This window comes from Haematobia irritans, chromosome 3, assembly GCF_050003625.1.
Source record: "Haematobia irritans isolate KBUSLIRL chromosome 3, ASM5000362v1, whole genome shotgun sequence".
In the NCBI taxonomy this organism is placed as follows: domain Eukaryota; kingdom Metazoa; phylum Arthropoda; class Insecta; order Diptera; family Muscidae; genus Haematobia; species Haematobia irritans.
In genome coordinates, this window is record NC_134399.1 from 24,222,751 (window position 1) to 24,245,637 (window position 22,887).

General features: G+C 29.9%; 2 protein-coding genes across 2 annotated transcripts; both read left to right on the forward strand.

Annotated features, from left to right (window-relative positions):
- The first annotated feature begins 830 nt into the window (after window positions 1–830).
- On the forward strand, window positions 831–7,994 carry LOC142229883 (uncharacterized). The gene is made up of 5 exons (XM_075300457.1): window positions 831–1,137; window positions 1,216–1,288; window positions 1,348–1,436; window positions 7,326–7,465; window positions 7,772–7,994. The coding sequence occupies exons 1-5, from the start codon at window positions 1,075–1,077 to the stop codon at window positions 7,917–7,919; spliced, it is 513 nt and encodes a 170-aa protein (XP_075156572.1). The 5' UTR covers window positions 831–1,074; the 3' UTR covers window positions 7,920–7,994.
- A 6,868-nt stretch (window positions 7,995–14,862) lies between these two features.
- Window positions 14,863–21,178, forward strand: LOC142230236 (general odorant-binding protein 19d-like). The gene is made up of 5 exons (XM_075300875.1): window positions 14,863–15,013; window positions 20,417–20,492; window positions 20,560–20,648; window positions 20,713–20,837; window positions 20,898–21,178. Exons 1-5 carry the CDS (start codon window positions 14,960–14,962, stop codon window positions 20,947–20,949), a joined length of 396 nt encoding a protein of 131 aa, XP_075156990.1. The 5' UTR covers window positions 14,863–14,959; the 3' UTR covers window positions 20,950–21,178.
- Window positions 21,179–22,887: the final 1,709 nt, after the last annotated feature.

Below are 22,887 nucleotides of genomic sequence, written 5' to 3' on the forward strand. Positions count from 1 at the left end.
ATATTTCAATTCTGGCTCTCTACGTACCGTGCAAAAGTCCATATCGATTCGTAATTATTTGTAGACTTACCTACACATACTACGCAGAGAAGGAATATGATCACCACAAACATGTGTCAAGAGCAAAATGTTATTTTTGTATGGTGACCATGTAACATGTTTGTTGCTAAAATGTTATTTTCTCGTCAAATATAACCTGCTTGCCGAAATCAGATACATGATTTCCGAGAAAATAACATGGTTGCGAAAACCATGTTACATGGTCACCACCCAAAAATAACATTTTGCTCTTAAAACATGTTTGAGGTTATCATATTCCTTCTCTGGGTGCATGGTGGAGGGTACATAAGATTCGGCCTGGCCGAACTTACGGCCATATATACTTGTTTTTTAATTAATATGTATTTTTGAATGACGTATGTTTGTACAGATTTATTCAATAAGTGATATTTTGATTATTTTTCAATATTACACATCAAAATTATTATTGTAAAAGTGAGCATCCAGAGCAGAGGGAAAATATGGTATTTAATAAAGTTAAAAAAATATTGGAGTTACAAGTTTGCACTCAATCAAACATTAATTTGAAGAATTATTGATATTACACAGTATTCATTAAACAAACAAAAACAAATAAGAAGAATATTTTTTGTATAACTCCAATATTTCACAATATCCGCTTAAAACATATCCCATATTCAGTTAATTAATCTTCAATTAGCCCTTCACCAATAATATGTAATTCATTTGGTAACTGATACCATATTTCGATACATAAACAATCAACCCACTTTCAATCAATTTTGACAAGTTCATATATTTTATTAGCTGTTAAATATAAAAAATGAAAGCAAAAAGAATTCACCAGACGTTTGCTACAAACATCAAACTTTTTTCGTTTTTGCGCTGTGTGTGTGTGTGTTTTTTTTGAAAATCCAAAGATCATTCACCTCTTCGGCGAAACGAAATCATTTTTTTTTGTTTTATATAAAAATCAGATGAAGTTTTCCAAAAGATCACCAATAATTAACAGTTTGTTTTTGACAACACAACACAAGAAAACCCAACGGAATAATGAAATTCACTGTCGCCGTTTTACTCTTAGCAACATTGGCCTGTACTGAGGCTCTGAATGCTGTAAGTGACAAAAAACAACAACAATTTCAAATACAAAGGAATATTGTTTGAATCCCAATTTTGGTTTAATTTTTTTAGTATTATTGGTGTACTGGAGAATTCTTAAAGGATACTATTAAAAAATGCACTGATGAGCATGGAACCACTAAAGGTTGGTCCAGAGAGAATTTTTCATGGAAAAAATTTTACATATATTTTGTTTTCTTATAGTGGAAATTGATGATTTTCTTTATATACGCCCTGGATCCACTCCCAAATCACCTTGTTTCCGTGCCTGTATTTTCCAAGAATGTTTGTTGGTAAGTTGCGTACTTTCAATAATCTTAAGTGATTAAAATATCTCAGTGCAATTGATTTTGATTTTGAGCCACTGTAAACTCCGAAAAAAAAAAACAAAAATAGTTGAACCACTTTTATGCATATTTGGTTAATCTTAAAGAATAATGTCAATCAGTTACCCTAAAAAAAAATATTGCGCAAAAACGTTTGCCTTTGAAAAAAGAATCCGAATTTTGACCAAAAGTCGAAAAAGGTTCCAATGAAGACGTTTTTTAGATTTGGGAAGTTGGACTTTAAAATCTGTATCTTTACATAGAAGAAATTTCTATTGAATTGTGATCAATTTGTCTTAAACCAATTGGGAACAAATGCCCAATTCTATTTGAACTTTCCGAAAACAAATTTGAAATTAGTAGCATTGGGTTAGGTAAGGTTAGGTGGCAGCCCGATGTATCAGGCTCACTTATGGCAATTTCGATTGAGAAATAAGGGGCAACATTCTCGAAATTGATGGCAAAATACACTATAGGACACTATCATAGATTTTGGACCCTGTATCCCTCACAATATTATGAATTAACAATAACTTTGGAATGGCACTGTCATTTGGTCGAAAATACAATGAGGAAAAAAGTAGAGTAACACCAAGGCAACATAAACGCCATTAGACTATTCAGTCCATTGTGATACCACATTGGTGAGCTTCTCTCTTATCACTGAGTGCTGCCGGATTCCATGTTAAACCCAATGACAAGGGACCACCTATTTATAGCCGAGTCCGAACGGCGTTCCACATTGCAGTGAAACCACTTAGAGAAGCTTTGAAACCCTCAGAAATGACACCAGCATTACTGAGGTGGTATAATCCACCGCTGAAAAACTTTTTGGTGTTCGGTCGAAGCAGGAATCGAACCCACGACCTTGTGTATGCAAGGCGGGCATGCTAACCATTGCACCACGGTGGCTCCCTGTAGCATTAGATTTTAGATTTGTAGGATTTTGTTTTTGTTTAATTTCTCGGATGCATCTTAAATTTCCCTTCAAGAAAATCTTTTGAAAATATAGTCTTTAAAATTCAAGTCAAATCGAGTGCCATCCACGGCCTCAACAAGACAAATCAAAAGATAGAATTATATTGGGGCTACATTAAACCATGGACCATAGCACAGCTCTTTGCTGACTTCAATTAACTGCAGATTCCAAATTTCAAGCAAATCGGATGAAAATTGCGGCTTTTATGCACGATTGTCACACGAGTCAAAAATAATCTACCAAAATTTAAAGACAATTTTATAAAAAAAATTTACCAAACAAAAATATCTTATTTTTGCAAAAAATTATTTCTATAAAAAATTTTCCCAAAATTTTATTTGTATAAAAATTGTTTCACATTTCAAGAAAATCGGATGAAAATTGTGGCGTCCATGCATTAAAGTCAAAAAAAAATCTACCAAAATTTGGAGAAAATTTTACAAACAAAAAATTTTAATATATCAAAACATTATTTCTATATAAAATTTTATCAAAATTTTATTTGTATAGAAAATTTTATCAAAATTTTATTTCTATAGAAAATTTTGTCAAAATTTTATTTCTGTAGAAAATTTTGTCAATATTTTATTTCTATAGAAAATTTTATCAAAATTTTATTTCTGTAGAAAATTTTGTCAATATTTTATTTCTATAGAAAATTTTATGAAAATTTTATTTCCATAGTAAATTTTGTCAATATTTGATTTCTATAGAAAATTTTGTAAAAAATTTATTTCTATAGAAAATTTTGTGAAAATTTCTTTTCTATAAAAAATGTTGACAAAATTTTATATAGAAATACTATAAAAAAAATTATCAAAATTTTATATCTATAGAAAATTTTGTCAAAATTTTTTTCTATAGAAAATTTTGTGAACATTTTATTTGTGTGGAAAATTTTGTCAAAATTTTATTTCTATAGAAAATTTTGTTAAAATTTTATTTCTATAGAAAATTATTTCAAAATTTTACTTCTATAGAAAATTTTATCAAAATTTTATTTCTATAAAAAATTTATGGAGAGGAATATTTTGCAATTTTTCGATATAGCCTTTTTCGAACTTGACCTGTCTGCACACTAACGATGAGTGTATGCACAATTTCAACACTATAGCTTTATTATTATAACGTGATAAAAACAGACAGACAGGTTAGGTTAGGTCCAGTCAGGAGGATGTCAGCTATTTTTGGATCACACCACTTCTACTTCTATAGAAAATTTTGTCAAAATTTTATTTCTATAGAAAATTTTATCAACATATTATTTCTATAGAAAAATTTCTAAAAATTTTATTTAGATGGAAAAATTTTCAAAATTTTATTTCTATAGCAAATTTTTAAAAATTTTATTTCTATGGAAAAAATTTTAAAATTTTATTTCTATGGAAAATTTTGTTAAAATTTTATTTTTATAGAAATTTATTTCAAAATTTTACTTCTATAGAAAATTTTGTCAAAATTTTATTTCTATAGAAAATGTTATCATAATTTTATTTCTAAAAAAAATTTATGGAGAGGAATATTTTGCAATTTTTCGATATAGCCTTTTTCGAATTTGACCTGTCTGCACACGAACGATGAGTGTATGCACAATTTCAGCACTATAGCTTTATTATTGTAGCGTGATAACAGACATACAAGTTAGGTTAGGTCCAGTCAGGTTAAGTTGTATAGGATGTCAGCAATTTTTGGATTACACCACTTCTACTTCTATAGAAAAATTTGTCAAAGTTTTATTTCTATAGAAAATTTTATCAACATTTTATTTCTACAGAAAAATTTCTCAAAATTTTATTTCTATGGAAAAATTTTCAAAATTTTATTTCTATGGAACATTTTTCAAGATTTTATTTCTATAGAAAATGTTGTCAAAATTTTATTTTTAAGGAAAATTTTTCAAAATTTTATTTCAATAGAAAAATGTTGTCAAAATTTTATTTCTATGGAAAATTTTGTGAAAATTTTATTTCTATAGAAAATTTTGTGAAAATTTCATTTCTATAAAAAAAATTTTCAAAATTGTATTTCTATAAAAAATTATCAAAATTTTATTTCTATAGAAAATTTTGTCAAAATTTTATTTCTATAGAAAATTTTGTCAAAATTTTTTTCTATGGAAAATTTTGTCAAATTTTTTTCTATAGAAAATTTTGTGAAAATTTTATTTGTATGGAAAATTTTTGTCAAAATTTTTTTCTATAGAAAATTTTGTCAACATTTTTTTCTATAGAAAATTTTGTGAAAATTTTATTTGTATGGAAATTTTTTGTCAAAATTTTATTTCTATAGAACCTTTTTTCAAAATTTTATTTCTATAAAAAAATTATGGAGAGGAATATTTTGCATTTTTCAGTATAGACCATTTTCGAACTTGACCTATCTGCAGACTAACGATGAGTGTATGCACAATTTCAGCACGATTGCTTTATTATTGAAACGTGGTAACAACAGACAGACAGACAGACAGGTTAGGTTATGTCAGGTCCTGTCAGGTTGAGTTGAGTTGTAGAGGATGTCAGCAATTTTTGGATCAGACCACTATAGATCCATTGTGATTCCTCAGGGTTATTATGTCAACTTCTTCTTTCTAAAGACGCTCAAGAATTTCCTTTTATTCGACTTCCTTAAATTCGCTTAAAACTGCCAATCAGATGCCCTGATGTAGGCGAGTGTGTTCCTTAAGCTACACTTCCGCAGATCGGTGAGAGCACAATATTCTGTTGCTACTAAATAATAATGGTGGGCACAGGCACAGGCACAGGAAGTGCTACGAGTTTTTCGTAACTTCCGGGTCCAGATACCATCTGCAAATGTTATCATCTTTCAGCCCAATTCTTACCATATGTTTCCCAGATGTGTTAGGACCAGGTGTCAAATCCTGTCTATTCATCGCCATCAGAATTTCGATTTCTACGGTTCTTTTCGTCCCATATCAATTTGGGTTGCTCGCAACCTTCCAAACAGACCCAACTTCCTTGCCATAGTTCATAATATTTGACATGGATCTCCCTGACTAAGAATATATAAACTTTATATAGTCAGGAATCTATATTTCGATGTGTTACAAATGGAATGACAAACTTATTATACCCCCATCACCATCCTATGATGATGGCCATTTTAAAGGAAAATTCACAGTTTTGTAAAAATTCTGAACTTTTGCATAATCGCGTGGCTCTGATTTGTAAAGGTGAAATAATTGAAGACTACACGCTAAACATGTCAATTTTTCGTAATTTTTGAAATTGACAATTTAAAGAAAAAAGTCAAATTTTTGTAAAAGTTGTGAGAAAAAAAGTTTTGGTCTTTTTTCCAGAAGGAAGATTTTTTTCTATGGGTATGGTTTCCGCAGTAGTTAACAATGACTTTTGTGGTCAATATTTGAAGCTTGAATGTAATGTATGTTAATTTAAATATCAGTAAGTATTACTAAGATTACTGACTGATTTTTTTCACTTAACGTTAGGTTAGGTTAGATTGTAGAGGATGACATCAATTTTTGTGTTCAAATTGATGTCCACTTAGACCAGTATAGGTCCATTGTGATTCGATGATATGATCTTTCCATCTTCTTCCTTCCGATGCGGTCCGCTTTGTCCCAAAGCTTCCTCCTGCTCGTTCTTTTTGAAAGAAAACTCAGAACAACCAACCAGAGGACCTGATGAATGCAAGTATGTTCCTTAAGCTGCACTCCCGCAGATCAGTGAGAGCCATGTGTTTCCCAAGTGTGTTATGTTCTGTTATGATACCAATCAGTGCCCGCAATTCTTCTCTGTTCATCGACATCAAAATTTCGCAGTTCCTACGTTTCTTTTCGTCCCATATCAACTTGGTTTGCTCGCAACCAACCGAAGAAACCCAGCGTCATCATATTTCCTGTAATGATAAGAAGACAGTGGAGAAAAAATGTCCGCTAGGACATTATTCGTTCCACAAGCGCCCTCCTTAGCCAGTACATCCGCTTCCTCATTTCCTATTATCCCATAGTGCCCAGGTACCCAGCACAGAGTTATATTATGCTGTTCAGTGAGAACCTTGAGTTTTCTACGACAGCGGCTGACTACCTTACACCTTATGTCAGCACTGCACAATGCCTGTATAGCTGCTCGACTGTCGATGAAGAAGCTGGTAACGCTTCTGAATAACGGCCTCATCAACAGCGACTCAGCAGCCTTTGTGATCGCAGAAATCTCAGCCTGAAAAATACTGCAATACTTCCTTATTTCTAGTTCACTGCAATAGATTCCGCTGCCCGTTCCTTCCTCCATCTTTGACCCGTCCGTATACATGTTCAGGGTTCCGAAGGGTATCCTCCTGTCTTCCCACTCCTCTATACTTGCTTCGTGGCCATATGGTCCGTCTCTCTATACTGCCCGGCCAGAATCTCAGTATGCCTGCAGGCTGTCCACTCCAGCGTGTTCAAGCTCTTAAGTCTAAGAAGTGTCAGGTCCGCCGTCTTCCTTACGTGTAAATCGAGTGGGATAACTCCCATCAGTACCTCCAAAGCGGCTGTGGCTGTGGTCCTCATAGCGCCTGTCATGTAAATAAGTGCAGTCCTATTTATCCTATTTATTCTCGACATATGATTTTGGTGGTTCACGATTGTCAACCAAACATGACAACCATATGTGACCACAGGTCTTACAATCGCGGTATAAAGCCATCCAAAAAAGAAGGCCATTTCTGCCCGACCAATTTCTGGCACGAGTAAAATGGCGCATAGGCATTATACTCGCTTACTCACTTAACGTCGTATAATAGCTCTTATAAAATTATTTTGTGTAACTATAAATACTGAGATATTTTAATATCATAATAATTTTTTATATCGCCTCGTGAGTTATAAACAATGAAATAATAAAATCTACCCTTTATAGTTTAATAAACGTGGAAACTTCTTGAGAAATGTTCCTGAAACTACTGGATATTTAGCCTCACGCCGTAATCCCTTCCACAGAGAGATAGCTGAAATTGCAGCAAGAACCTGTTTCAAGAAAGTTCCTCCAAATACTGACAAGTAAGTTTATTATATTAAAAAAATTTTTAAAAAATTAAAACTAAACTAAAAAATTAAAATTAAAACTAAAACTAAAATATTTAAATTCATGTCCAATTAGCTCGCATTTAAAATTGTAATTATTGTAAAATAATTAAATTAGCTTAAATTAAATTTAAGTAAATTACTTATTTTTTAATTAAATCAAATTAACTTAAGCTAAAGTTTAACAAAATCCATTAAATTAATTTATACATAAATAATTATTAAATTAACATTTTTTTATTTGTATTAAATATTTATTTTTTTTTATTCTCTCTTTTCAAGATGCGAAGCTACAGAACTATTTTACTCTTGCATTGCTGAAACATCGCCCATTACATTGTCATTTGTTGGAGCATATAATCTGAAAAAGATTGACAGTTTTCTTGCATATAAACAACGTGAACGAGATATGGCTGAAATGGAAAACTAACCGACATATGATTGTGAACATTAATTATGGCCTATTATCGATATAATAAAACGAGTTAAATATGTTTCTATAAAATAGAGTTTTTATTTCGAATGTTGGCTAATTGAATTGGAGGAAAATTGAGGATACTCTTATGAGAGCTCCGCTAGGAAGGGATTAGAAGGATCTTTACAAATTTGTGTATCGCATTTGTGGGTCCAGAGAAAATTGTGTCATAGAAACATATTCTAGATGATTGTGAAATGAAATATGGAACTCATTCAATTTTGCTCTAAAATCAAGAAGAAATGGTCTTTGTTTTAATTTCAATATTTCCAATAAATATACAGTTTTGTTTTTGCTAGACATTTCCTATTTCGTATTCACTAACGCGAATCCCTGTAATATTAATTAATTTAAAATAATTAAATTAAAAAAAACTAATTCCATAAATTGTTTAATCAAAACAAAATACAACAAGAAAAATTAATAGAATCAATTAAATTTTTAATTTGCGTCGGTGATTGATATTATCAATTCCATGATTGAATTTCTATTAAAAATTAGGTGGAAATTCGTAACTCAAGCCCAAAAATATTTTTCAGTGCTTTCAAAGAGATTTTTTATAAATTTTGCTATAAATTTTCTTTGAAATTTTGCTATAATCAATGCTATTTCCCCCTTCACAATAAAAAAGGATGACATGGCCCATGTAGATTGGGAAAATTTATAGTTTGGAGATATCATACAGAAAGAGAGAGAGAGAGAGAGTAAAGAGAAAGAAAATGTCAACTTTTCGATTTATTTCACATTTTTGGAAAAGTAAACTTTTTGAAAAAGTGGAAAAGTGCGCTTTCGGAAATATTGTTTTTTTTTTTTTTGTTAATTAGGAAAGTCATTTGGGCTTAAACTGCGTCCTAGACTTTAATTACAAAAATGTGTTCACAGACAGACGAACATGGCTAGATCTACTTTGGGGCACGTTTGCCACAGTTGTAGAATCCTACCGAAAATTGTATATTTTTTATGGTTCCGTAGATTGGTAGAATTCTTGATGTTTTGGTAGATTTTGAAAAATATTCCTTTCAAACAAAGATATACTTAATAAATGTTTACAAAATTTTGTGTAGAAATAAAGTATTGACAAAATTTTGTATAGAAATAAAATTTTTTCAACATTTTCTATAGAAATAAAATTTCGACAAAATTTTCTATAGAAATAAAATTTTGACAAAATTTTCTATAGAAAAAAAAATGTTGACAAAATTTTCTATAGAAATAAAATTTTGACAAAATTTTTTATAAAAATAAAATTTTGAAAAAAAATTCTTTAGAAATAAAATGTTGACAAAATTTTCTATAGACAAAAAATTTAAAAAACATCCCAGCAAAAAAATTGGAAGTGCTTCTAAAGGCACAACTTTAAAAGCACTTCCAAAAATGTTCTCCCAAAAATGCGGTACAATTTTTAAAAATCATAAAAATTTATTTAAAAAACTATTTATTTGGCAAATTATTGCAAAATTTTTGTATTTACATTCAAAACACTAAATTCGGAACGGCATTTGAAATGGTGGACATCGTCGCTTCTGCGCCAATTTTCACTACTTTTTTGGCGATTCTTTTTTTGCTGGGATTTTGACAAAATTTTGTATAGAAATAAAGTATTTACAAAATTTTGTATAGAAATAAAATTTTTACAACATTTTCTATAGAAATAAAATTTCGACAAAATTTTCTATAGAAATAAAATTCTGGCAAAAGTTTCTATAGAAATAAAATTTCGAAAAAATTTTCTGTAGAAATAAAATTTTGACAAAATTTTCTATAGAAATAACATTTTGACAAAAATTTCTATACGAATTACATTTTGACGAAATTTTCTATAGAAATAATTTTGACAAAATTTTCTATAGAAATAAAATGTTGACAAAAATTTTCCATAGGAATAACATTTTGACAATAATTTCTATGGAAATAAAATTTTGAGAAAATTTCTATAGGAATGATATTTTGACGAAAATTTCGGCATAAGCCGGCTATCATACAAAACCTGTTTTCGGTGTGGTTCATTGTTGGGTTTAATGAACTGCCTGAATTTATTCTGATAATTGGTTGATAGTTTTGCTGCAAGTAGATGATGCTGATGAGGAATGTGGTAATTCCGAAACGTGCGTCCATCCAAACATCTTGCAGTCTATAGGGTTTTGCCCAAAATAAATTTGACAAACATTCTTTTCCTCTGTTGGTTAAGCTACACTTGTAGTTTAGTCAATGTATGGTTTTAAGCTGCAATAAAAACAACAACAATGAAAATTTCTATAGAAATAAAATTTTTGCAAAATGTCCGATAGAAATAAATTTTTGACAAAATTTCCTATAGAACTAATATTTTGGCAAAATTTCCTATAGGAATAAAATTTTGACAAAATTTTTTATAGGAATAAAATTTTGACAAAATTTTCTATAGAAATAAAATTTCGACAAAATTTCCTATAGAAATAAAATTTTGACAAAATTTTCTATAGAAAAAAAATTTACAAAATTTGCTATTGAAATGAAATTTTGACAAAATATTCTATAGAAATAAAATTTTGACAAAATTTCTTATAGAAAAAAAAATTGCTAAAATTTCCTATCGAAATAAAATATATTTTGTCAATATTTTATTTCGATAGGAAATTTTAGCAAATTTTTTTTTTTCTATAGGAAATTTTGTCAAAATTTTATTTCTATAAGAAATTTTGTCAAAATTTTATTTCTATAGAAATAAAATTTTTCCTATCGAAATAAAATTTTGACAAAATTTCCTATAGCAATAAAATTTTGATAAAATATCCTATAGAAATAAACTTTTGACAAAATTTCTTATAGAAATAAAATGTTTACAAAATTTCCAATAGAAATAAAATGTTGACAAAATTTCCTATAGAACTAACATTTTGGCAAAATTTCCTATAGGAATAACATTTTGACAAAAATTTCTATAGAAATAAAATTTTTACAAAATTTCCTATAGCAATAAAATTTTGACAAAATTTCCTATAGCAATAAAATTTTGACAAAATTTCCTATAGCAATAAAATTTTTACAAAATTTCGTATAGAAATAAAATTTTGTATAAAAATAAAATTTTGACAAAAGTTTCTATAGAAATAAAATTTTGACAAAATTTTGTATAGAAATTAAATTTTGACAAAATTTCCTATAGAAATAAAATTCTGACTAAATTTTCTACAGAAATAAAATTTTGACAAATTTTTTTATAGAAGTAAAATTTTGGCAAAATTTTCTATAGAAATAAAATTTTGACAAAATTCTCTTTAGAAGTAAAATTTTAACAAAATTTTCTATAGATATAAAATTTTGACAAAATTTTCTATAGAAATAAAATTTTGACAAAATTTTCTATAGAAATAAAATTTTGACAACATTTTCTATAGAAATAAAATTTTGACAACATTTTCTATAGAAATAAAATTTTTACAAAATTTTATATAGAAATAAAATTTTGACAAAATTTTCTATAGGAATACAATTTTGACATTTTGTATAGAAATAAAATTTCGACAAATTTTTCTATAGGAATACAATTTTGACATTTTGTATAGAAATAAAATTTCGACAAATTTTTCTATAGAAATACAATTTTGACAAAATTTTCTATAGAAATAAAATGTTGACAAAATTTTCTATAGAAATAAAATTTCTATAAAAAATTCTGTAGAAATAAAATTTTGACAAAATTTCCTATGGAACTAACATTTTGACAAAAATTCCTATAGAAATAAAATTTTGACAAAATTTTCTATAGAAATAAAATTTTAACAAAATTTTCAATAAACAAAAAACTTACAAAATTTTCTATAGAAATATAATGTTGACAAAAATTTCTATACGAATAACATTTTGACAAAATATTCTATAGAAATAAAATTTCGACAAAATTTTCTATAGAAATAAAATTTTGACAAAATGTCCTATAGAAATAAAATTTTAACAAAATTTCCTATCGAAATAAAATTTTGACAAAATTTCTATAGAAATAAAATTTTGACAAAATTCCTATAGAAATAAAATTTTGACAAAATTTCCTATAGAAATAAAATTTTGACAAAATTTCCTATAGAAATAAAGTTTTGACAAAATTTTCTATAGAAATAAAAGTTCTTAAAAAAATCTGTAGAAATAAAATTTTGACAAAATTTCCTATAGAACTAACATTTTGACAAAAATTCCTATAGAAATAAAATTTTGACAAAATTTTCTATAGAAATAAAATTTTGACAAAATTTTCAATAGATAAAAAATTTACAAAATTGTCTATAGAAATAAAATGTTGACAAAAACATTTTGACAAAAATTTCCATAGAAATAAAATTTCGACAAAATTTCCTATAGAAATAAAATTTTGACAAAATTTTCTATAGAAAAAAAAAATTTACAAAATTTTCCATAGAAATAAAATTTTGACAAAAATTTCTGTAGGAATAACATTTTGACAAAAATTTCTATAGAAATACAATTTTGACAAAAATATTCTATAGAAATAAAATTTCGACAAAATTTTCTATAGAAATAAAATGTTGACAAAATGTCCTATAGAAATAAAATTTTTACAAAATTTCCTATAGAAATAAAATTTTGATAAAATATTCTATAGAAATAAAATTTTGACAAAATTTCCTATAGAAATAAAATTTTGACAAAATTTCCTATAGAAATTAAATTTTGAAAAAATTTCCTACAGGAATAATTTTTTTTTGTTCAGAAGACTTAAGAAACAAACATGGAAATCATATTGGCATGAAAAACTTAAGACACAAATAGTCTTATATCGTTGTTCATGCCTCGTGTCTTTCATTTAGTTAGAAACGAATATGGCTTTCCAAGTTTTCTATAGAAAAAAAATTTAAAATTTGCTATTGAAATTAAATTTTGACAAAATATTCTATAGAAATAAATTTTTGACAAAATTTCCTATAGAAATAAAATTTTGACAAAATTTCCTATAGAAAATAAATTTTGATAAAATTTCCTACAGAAATAAAATTTTGACAAAATTTCCTGCAGAAATACAATTTTGACAAAATTTCCTACAGAAATAAAATTTTGACAAAAATTTCCTATAGAAATAAAATTTTGACAAAATTTTCTATAGAAATAAAATTTTGACAAAATTTTCTATAGAAATAAAATTTTGACAAAATTTTCTATAGAAATAAAATTTTCACAAAATTTTCTATAGAAATAAAGTGTTGCGAAACAGTTAGTTGCTTGATAGTTTTTGGGTAAAATTTTCTCCATCCCCGCCATAAAAAGGGAAATTGAAGCTATACTAAAGGCACAACTTTAAAAGCACAATTTTTTATATTCGCTTTTTTTAATATTTTTAATGCGTAATTTTAACTTTTTTGTTTCAAATGGGTAACAAAGTAAGAATTAATTAAATGGTACAAATTATTATAATACTAAATCCAATCTAGAAAAATTGAAAATTTTTGAAAATATTTAAAGTCAAATATTTCTGCCAAGCAGAATATATTAAAAATCATAAAAAATTATAAAAATTATTTATTTGGCAAAATATTCGAAATGTTTTAATTCACAACCAAAACACTTAATAAGTGATGCAAATTCAGTGCAACGGCTACTGAAATGGTAGACATCCTTTATATGACAAGCCCATGTTAAAGTCATCGCTGCTGCACCAATTATACGCCACTTCCGGATCAAAAAAAACATTTTCACTACTTTTTTGGCAACGCGTTATTTGGTGGAATATGCTTCAATTAGGGGCCGACCCTGAACAATAATGCCAAGAACATCATGTGTCTATTTCGTTTCTTTCTGGGTGTTGGAAACATATGTACTAATTTATAATACCCGCAGTGTATAAAAATTAAAATAAACTGTACTCGTATACCCCTTGTCTTTAGGTTATGAATGTAAAAAAACATTTAAATACGTGGAAATCCCCTATTTAATTACGTCTTGTGAAAGAATGCATTTAAAATCCTATGCAGGTAATAGGCTGTTAAGCGTTATTTGTCTGAAAATGTTTTAAAGGTATTATATATACACAGTAAAATATGTTACTAGAGTATAAGATTTGTCTTCTAATTTGAGAACTTTGATGCTAATGAACAAATATTACTGGAAGTATTCGACAAATATGCTTTTAAAATGACAATATAATTCTCTAAGTGGACCTATTTATAGTGTGAAGTGCCGAAAAGCACGTTTTGACAATGGAGAAGTTAGCTTGAATGACTATGTGCCTGTAGAAATTTCTTGTATCTTTTAGGAAATCCTCGTAATTTGAATAAACTAATAAAACTTTGTAGCCATAGCAATAGTTTTCTCAGTGTAGCAATATAATCATAATCAATTCCCTATTTGCACATTTTATTCTGATATATTATAAAACTTAAATTGCTAGCTACATGTTATAAAGTATACGCGATATGACTCAGAAGCTATAGCTATTGTTGAACATCTTTCCCATAAAGATTCATATCGTATACACACAATGATGGGGCTGGAATTATTTTCTTCTATCTTTAACTTTCAGATATGAAAAATTTTAGAAAAAAATAACTTTATATATTTAATTGACCATAATTTTTATTGGCCTTTCAAATAATTGATAACTCTTCCAGTAGCTACACATAGGTCGAAGGAGCAATGAATGAAGTGGCTATATTTTTTGAGTACGTGTCAATTGCATGCTAATATTTTCCTAACAATTGGTGAGATAAATGGCTTGCTTTTGACTATATCATTAGATCTAGCTGTTCATCGTATTATCTCTTCCAACAGATCGATGTGTGATTTCAATAGAATTTTTCGTTGCATTTCGTTTTTTTTGTGATTTTAATTGAAGTGCTCACATATAGTGAAAAAATTCCCATATTTATTAAACTGCATATGGATAATTTGAGCACGAATAGAATCAATTGGGGAAAACTATGTTTAATAAATACATCAAGGTATTGGAAACATTAGTTCATTTGTTGTTAAACTCTAAGTAAAAGTAGTTGGTATTTTATCTAAGAAATATGAAAATTTTCGGTGTTTTGCTATTTGTAACTGTGGTCTTGTGTTATGTTAAGGTAATAAAAAATAATAGAGTATACATAACTAAAATAAGGCGTTACTGATATTCATTTATTTACCTACGATTCTCTGAACTATGTGGACACATATAATTCAGAAGACTTAAGAAACAAACATGGAAACCCTATTGGTATCTAACAGCATGAAAAACTTAAGACACAAATAGTCTTATATCGTTGTTCATGCCTCGTGTCTTTCATTTAGTTAAAAACGAATATGGTTTTTCAAGTTCGTTCCTTAAGTCTTCTGAATTGAAAGACGATCGCTTTCCAAGTTCGTTTCTTAAGTCTTCTGTAATGAAACCAAAGCGGCTTTCCAAGTTCGTTTCTTAAGTCTTCTGAATTAAAACCAAGTTGACTTTCCATACATAATCTAGATTTTAAATTTTTGTTAGATAGCAAAAAATAAGGAGTTGGTAGTTTAAAAAAAGCAACATTTACCAAAATTACATATATTCCCAGCAGGGTCGCCAAAAAAGTAGTGAAAATGTTCTTTATTGATCCGGAAGCACTGAATATGTTTCACTTCTTAAGGTGTGATCCGAATTCAGTGTTTTGGAAGTGAATTAATAAATTTTGTGATATTTTGCAAAATAAAACATTTTTATATTTTTTTCTAGAATGATTTAGCAATTTTATCAAAAAAAAAAAAATGAATATTTTGTTCCATTTTATTAATTCTTCCTCATTTTTGTAACATCTTTGAAACAAACACAAAATTAAAATTATCCATTGAATATATGAAAAAACGATATATAAAAAATTGAATTAAAAGAACTTCCTGTGTAGTTAAAATAAAGAACATCTTTTGAAGGACATTTTTGGAAGTGCTTTTAAAGTTTTACCTTTAGAACAACATACACATTTTTTGCTGGGTTTCCAAGAAAAATTAATACCAAGTTAAAACTGTGAGTATGGATGAATTTATGTGTGCTTGATAAGTCAAGGTAACGTTTTTTTAGGAGTTAAATCTCTTTCGTGCCTCAAGTCTTTCATTTAGTTAGAAACGAATATGGCTTTTCAAGTTCGTTTCTTAAGTCTTCTGAAATGAAACAAGATATCTTTCCAAGTTCGTTTCCTAAGTCTTTTGTGATGAAACCAAAATGGCTTTCAAGTTCGTTTCTTAAGTCTTCTGAATTAAAACCAAGTTGACTTTCCATACATAATCTAGATTTTAAATTTTTGTTAGATAACAAAAAATAAGGAGTTGGTAGTTTAAAAAAAGCAACATTTACCAAAATTACATATATTCCCAGCATTGTCGCCAAAAAAGTAGTGAAAATGTTCTTTATTGATCCGGAAGCACTGAATTTGTATCACTTCTTAAGGTGTGATCCGAGTTCAGTGTTTTGGAAGTGAATTAATAAATTTTGTGGTATTTTGCAAATCATTTTTATATTTTTTTTCTAGAATGATTTAGCATTTTTATCAAAAAAAAAAAAATTAAATAAATTGTTCAATTTTATTAATTCTTACTCATTTTTTTAACATCTTTGAAACAAACACAAAATTAAAATTATCCATTGAATATATTAAAAAAAACGATGTATAAAAAATTGAATTAAAAGAACTTCCTGTGTAGAACATCTTTCGAAGGAATTTTTGGAAGTGCTTTTAAAGTTGTAGCTTTAGAACAACATGCACATATTTTGCTGGGTTAGCAAGAAATATTAATACCAAGTTAAAACTGTGAGTATGGACGAATTTATGTGTGCTTGATAAGTCAAGGTAACGTTATTTTAGGAGTTAAACCTCTAGTAAATCTTTTGGCTATAAAGTGAAGTGTGCTTTGGAAAATGAATTGTTTCCAAATTTAAAGTTCGAATAACATATGATTGTGGAAATCCGTGAGTAAAAATCGATTTGACGAGCGACGTCGGAAGCTCGCAACTTTTATCGGATCTTCAACATTTATCAGAGATCAAAATTTGTTTAAAATCTTGGACATTGGATATGCACTGAAAAAAAAAAATAAACGCTTGCACAGTTCGAAAGATTTTGTTTTTACACTAATAATTTTGGAAATGATTTCGAGCCAAAGAATACGAGAAGTGAAGTAAATATACAAGTAAGACACAATTCTCCCTTAAAATTCAGTTTTGCGTACTTGATACTAGGAAACAAATTTGAATTCATTCGTTTTTTCTGCTTTTTTTCTTATCAAAATACTTTACAACAACTTAAGTTTCCCAATTCAGACTCTTTTCAAGTAGAAATTATGTCGTGTTTCACGTAAAATATGTCTGTAAAAAAGAGACCTAGAGATTTGTAGACGAGATACAAAAGGTCAATAAATTTAAAGACGGTTTCATTAATTTTGAAGAATTTTTTAGAATTACTAAAGTCCTGTAAAGATACCCATTTTTAAGTCGAATCACTTAACTGTAGCGACATAACGACTTCATCGAATAGTTTGTTTACAAGGAAAAAGTATTATATCAGAGAATTGCGTCTTCTTCTTTTAAGGGCAAGAAATCTTCGACAAAATTTTGATGGGTGTGTGCCACACGAGTTAACGCAAAAGCCCTCAGGAGCCGAATTTCCATCTGCGTATCGCTGTTTAGTTAGAGACATATCGACCAATTTCTGAAGCGGTTTGTAGATGGCTTTATGAAAAGAGGAAGATTTTGTTTGTGTGTTGGTTGAATTTTTAGGCTTTGCTAGAAGATACGTAAAACTCGGAACTATGTCGTCAACAATAGGAGAAGCAATCGCCCAGAAGCGGCCAGCTTAGGCCACTGGATTGAATTTTTTACTAAACATTATATCATAGAATTATGTCGACGTGCTTTTGTCGGTAGCTGTTGACACTCAATTTTTGCCACCGGCTCCAGCGGCTTGACGGGTAAGCCGACAAAAATATACCTACTCGTCGTCGGTAAACAATTAAATAAAAAAATAAAAATAAACGTTTGCGAACTGTTATGAAATTAATTTTACAATCAAATTTACATTTTATTCAAAACATTTAGTTCTATTAATTTCGTCTTTCGGATTCAGCTATAAACAAGTATATACGGCCGTAAGTTCGGCCAGGCCGAAGCTTATGTACCCTCCATCATGGATTGCGTAGAAACTTCTATTAAAGACTGTCATCCACAATCGAATTACTTGGGTTGCGGTAACACTTGCCGATGGCAAGGTGTCTTAAAACTTCCTAACACCGCAATATATACATATACACATAGTCCATACGTGGTATATATTAAACTAAAAAAGACCGATTAAATACATATATAATTAGGTTTAAAGTTTCTATAGAAATACAATTTTGACAAAATAAAATTTTGACAACATTTTCTATAGAAGTAAAGTTTGGACAAAATTTTCTATGGAAATAAAATTTGGAAAAAGTTTTCTATAGAAATAAAATTTGGAAAAAATTTTCTATAGAAATAAAATTTGGAAAAAAATTTCTATAGAAATATAATTTTGACAAAATTTTCTATAGAAATAAAATTTTGACAAAATTTTCTATAGAAATAAAATTTTGACAAAATTTTATATAGAAATAGCATTTTGACAATGTTTTCTATAAAAATAAAATTTTGGTAGATTATTTTTGGTGGCCACCACCATGATTATGAACCGATATGCACCAATTTTTGTGTGATTGGGGATCGGCTACAGACCGATACAGACCAATTTTGGCATGGTTATTAGCGGCCTTATACTAACACCACGTTGCAAATTTCAACCGGATCGGATGAATTTTGCTCCTCCAAGAGGCTCCAGAGATCAAATCTGGGGAACGGTTTATATGGGGGCTATAGATAATTATGGACCGATATGGACCAATTTTTGCGTGGTTGTTAGATACCATAAACTACCACCACGTACCAAATTTCAACCGGATCGGAAGAATTTTGCTTATTCAAGAGGCTTTGGAAGTCAAATCTGGGGAACGGTTTATATGGGGGCTATAGATAATTATGGACCGATATGGACCAATTTTTGCGTGGTTATTACATACCATAAACTACCACCACGTACCAAATTTCAACCGGATCGGATGACTTTTGCTCCTTTAATAGGCTCCGGAGGTCAAATCTGGGGATCGGTTTATATGGGGGCTATATATAATTATGGACCGATATGGACCAATTTTGGCATGGTTGTTAGAGACACTATACTAACACCACGGATCAAATTTCAATCGGATGGGATGACTTTTGTTCCTCTAAGAGGCTCCGGAGGTCAAATCTGGGGATCGGTTTATATGGGGGTTATATATAATTATGGACCGATATGGACCAATTTTGGCATGGTTGTTAGAGACACTATACTAACACCTTTGACCAAATTTCAATCGGATGGGATGACTTTTGCTCCTCTAAGAGGCTCCGGAGGTCAAATCTGGGGATCGGTTTATATGGGGGCTATATGTAATTATGGGCCGATGAGGACCAATTTTTGCATGGTTGTTAGAGACACTATACTAACACCACGGACCAAATTTCAATCGGATGAGATGACTTTTGCTCCTCTAAGAGGCTCCGGAGGTCAAATCTGGTGATCGGTTTATATGGGGGCTATATATAATTATGGGCCGATGTGGACCAATTTTTGCATGGTCATTAGAGAACATATACCAACGCCATGTACCAAATTTCAGCCGGATCGGATGAAATTTGCTTCTCTTAGAGGCTCCGCAAGCCAAATCGGGGGATCGGTTTATATGGGGGCTATATATAATTATGGACCGATGTGGACCAATTTTTTCATGGTTATGAGAGACCATATACTTACTCCATGTACCAAATTTCAGCCGGATAGGATGAAATTTGCTTCTCTTAGAGCAATCGCAAGCCAAATTTGGGGTCCGTTTATATGGGGGCTATACGTAAAAGTAGACCGATATGGACCAATTTTTGCATGGTTATTAGAGATCATATACTTACAGCATGTACCAAATTTCAGCCGGATCGGATGAAATTTGCTTCTCTTAGAGCAATCGCAAGCCAAATTTGGGGGTCCGTTTATATGGGGGCTATACGTAAAAGTGGACCGATATGGCCCATTTTCAATACCATCTGACCTACATCAATAACAACTACTTGTGCCAAGTTTCAAGTCGATAGTTTGTTTCGTTCGGAAGTTAGCGTGATTTCAACAGACGGACGGACGGACATGCTCAGATCGACTCAGAATTTCACCACGACCCAGAATATATATACTTTATGGGGTCTTAGAGCAATATTTCGATGTGTTACAAACGGAATGACAAAGTTAATATACCCCCATCCTATGGTGGAGGGTATAAAAATGGATCCTTAACTTGGGAATTGAATGGGGGTCCACTCATGAGTAAACTAATATTATGAATATAAATTAATAGTTTTACATATCAAAATATTGCTTTGATTGTTTTTAATTGGATTGACATATTTTCTCTAATAGGCCGATGAGGAGTTAACCAAAGAAAATGCTGTTGCTGTAGCAATGGCTTGCAAGGAAGAGAAGGGAGCCACTGATGGTAAACATTGATATTAAACAAAAAAGATAATTTTATCCACTATCACATTATTCATTAAATATTATAGCTGATGTCGAAGCCCTCAGAGCCCATGAAGGAGCTTTAACACAAGAAGGCAAATGTATGGCCGCATGTGTAATGGAGAAATTCGGAGTTGTAAGTTTCAACAAGAGCGAGCCTTAGGCTTCAGAAATCTTTAATTTCCAAATATTATTTGCAGTTGGTCGATGGCAAATTAGTCAAGGATAGAGCCATAGAAGTAGGAGCAGCTATATATCAAGATGATGCTGAAAAAGCAACAGCTTTGGTTGAAGCATGTGAAGACTTGGAAGTGGATAGTGATCCGTAAGTATTAATTGGTTTTGAGTAAAAATAAAAAAATTAATTTTTTATATTTTTCCATAGCTGTGAAGCTGCTGTCCAATATGGGGCTTGTTTCAAGGAACATTCTGCATAGATTTTTGAGAAACGTCTTCCTTAAAGATCAACGAATAAAAGACCACCGGCAATTTAACTGTAGGATTTAAGTATAGTTTTTAACAGCGGACTTGTTAAGTGTACATTGTTATTTATGCAGTCAACATTTGAAAACTCTTACTATAAGTATCACAAAAATAGTTGCAGACCAAAATGGAAATATTTGAAAATATGACAATAAATTTGATGAATTTATATTTGCAAAAAAATGGTCTCCTTAAAAAGTCAACCTACCCGAAATAGTGACCCAATATTCTCCAGAGTTAGAAAATTCCACTCAAAAAAGAAACAAAAAGTATATATAGCAGTAAGTTCGGCCGGGCCGAATCTTAAATACCCACCACCATATCAAGTTTCCTTTGAAAACTTGATATTATATACAGAATTTCAGGGGGTTCGAAGCAGATCAGTTCAGCCAGTACGCTTCCCGAAGATATATTTAAAGATTCCACCTATGAAGACTAGATCAGATTCTTGATTTATAAGAACCATTTTTGTTTGAGTTTTAGAGGAATCATAAACATCTCGTGTAAGTGTACAAGAAAAAAGATAAAATAACGACTTGATTTTAAATATAAATTCTCTAGATTTTTACCTCTATTATTCAAATGATTAGAAGAAGTAAAATCTGGAAATTTTACTTTCAGTTTCAAACAATTTTCATGATCAGTATACCCTCAGAAATGAAATCGGTCTATATGGAGGCCTTACCAAATAGGCCGAAAAAATTACTAAAGCCGTTACAATTCCAGGCAAATCGGATAAAAACTACTGTTTATATAAGCCCAAGGACTTAAATCGGGAGATCAGTCTGTATGGGGGCTATGGCAAAAACATGCACCGATACACCCCAAATTCAGCACACCTAATTGTGGTACTGAAAACCTACAGAATCCAGAGGGTGGATTCATAGTAGCTTTTATCCAAATTTTAATATGTGTTCCGAATACATTGTGTACAGGTACAAATTTTTATATATCCCCCCTTATATAAAAATGTGTGCCTATACACAATATATTCGGAACATCTATTTATGGTCGTAAAAACCTCTAGATTTAAAATTTGGATAAAAACTACGGTTTCTAAAAGCCCAAGAAGAAAACTCGGGAGATCGGTATCTATGGGAGTTATACCAAAACATGGACCGATGCACACCATTTTCTGAAAATCTATTTATGGTCCTAAAAAACCTCTAAATTTAAAATTGGATTAAAACCACGGTTTCTAGAAGCTCAGGAACTACAATCGAAAGATCGGTCTATATGGAGGTTATAGCAATCCATAGACCGATACACACCATATTCGCCACAGCTATTTGTGGTTCTAAAATACCTCTAGATTTAAAATTGCAGGCAAATTGGATAAAAACTACGGTTTCTAGAAGCTCAAGAACTAACAGGTTGGCTGATAAGTCCCCGGTCTGACACATAGATGGCGTCGCTAGTATTAAATGCATATTATTTTTATATAGTACCAACCTTCAAATTATTCGTGTCTATAAGTCAATTAGTTTGTGAGATAGAGCGTCTTTTGTGAAGCCACTTTTGTTATTGTGGAAAAAAATGGAAAAAAAGGAATTTCGTATTTTGATAAAATACTGTTTTCTGAAGGGAAAAAATACGGTGGAAGCAAAAACTTGGCTTCATAATGAGTTTCCGGACTCTACCCCAGGGAAATCAACAATAATTGATTGGTATGCAAAATTCAAGCGTGGTGAAATGAGCACGGAGGACGGTGAACGCAGTGGACGCCCGAAAGAGGTGGTTACCGACAAAAACATCAAAAAAATCCACAAAATGATTTTGAATGACCGTAAAATGAAGTTGATCGAGATAGCAGACCTTAAAGCTATCAAAGGAACGTGTTGGTCATATCATTCATGTGTTGATGATTCTGAGCGGTGTTTGCTGCTGGTAAC

Excerpts from the sequence above, each read along its gene's own strand:
- LOC142229883 (XM_075300457.1), top strand. The coding sequence starts at position 1,075 with ATGAAATTCACTGTCGCCGTTTTACTCTTAGCAACATTGGCCTGTACT. Across the intron at positions 1,289-1,347 it reads TGAGCATGGAACCACTAAAG|TGGAAATTGATGATTTTCTT; the intron begins GTTGGTCCAGAG and ends GTTTTCTTATAG. Across the intron at positions 7,466-7,771 it reads GTTCCTCCAAATACTGACAA|ATGCGAAGCTACAGAACTAT; the intron begins GTAAGTTTATTA and ends TCTCTTTTCAAG.
- LOC142230236 (XM_075300875.1), top strand. The coding sequence starts at position 14,960 with ATGAAAATTTTCGGTGTTTTGCTATTTGTAACTGTGGTCTTGTGTTAT. Across the intron at positions 20,649-20,712 it reads TAATGGAGAAATTCGGAGTT|TTGGTCGATGGCAAATTAGT; the intron begins GTAAGTTTCAAC and ends TATTATTTGCAG. Across the intron at positions 20,838-20,897 it reads TTGGAAGTGGATAGTGATCC|CTGTGAAGCTGCTGTCCAAT; the intron begins GTAAGTATTAAT and ends ATTTTTCCATAG.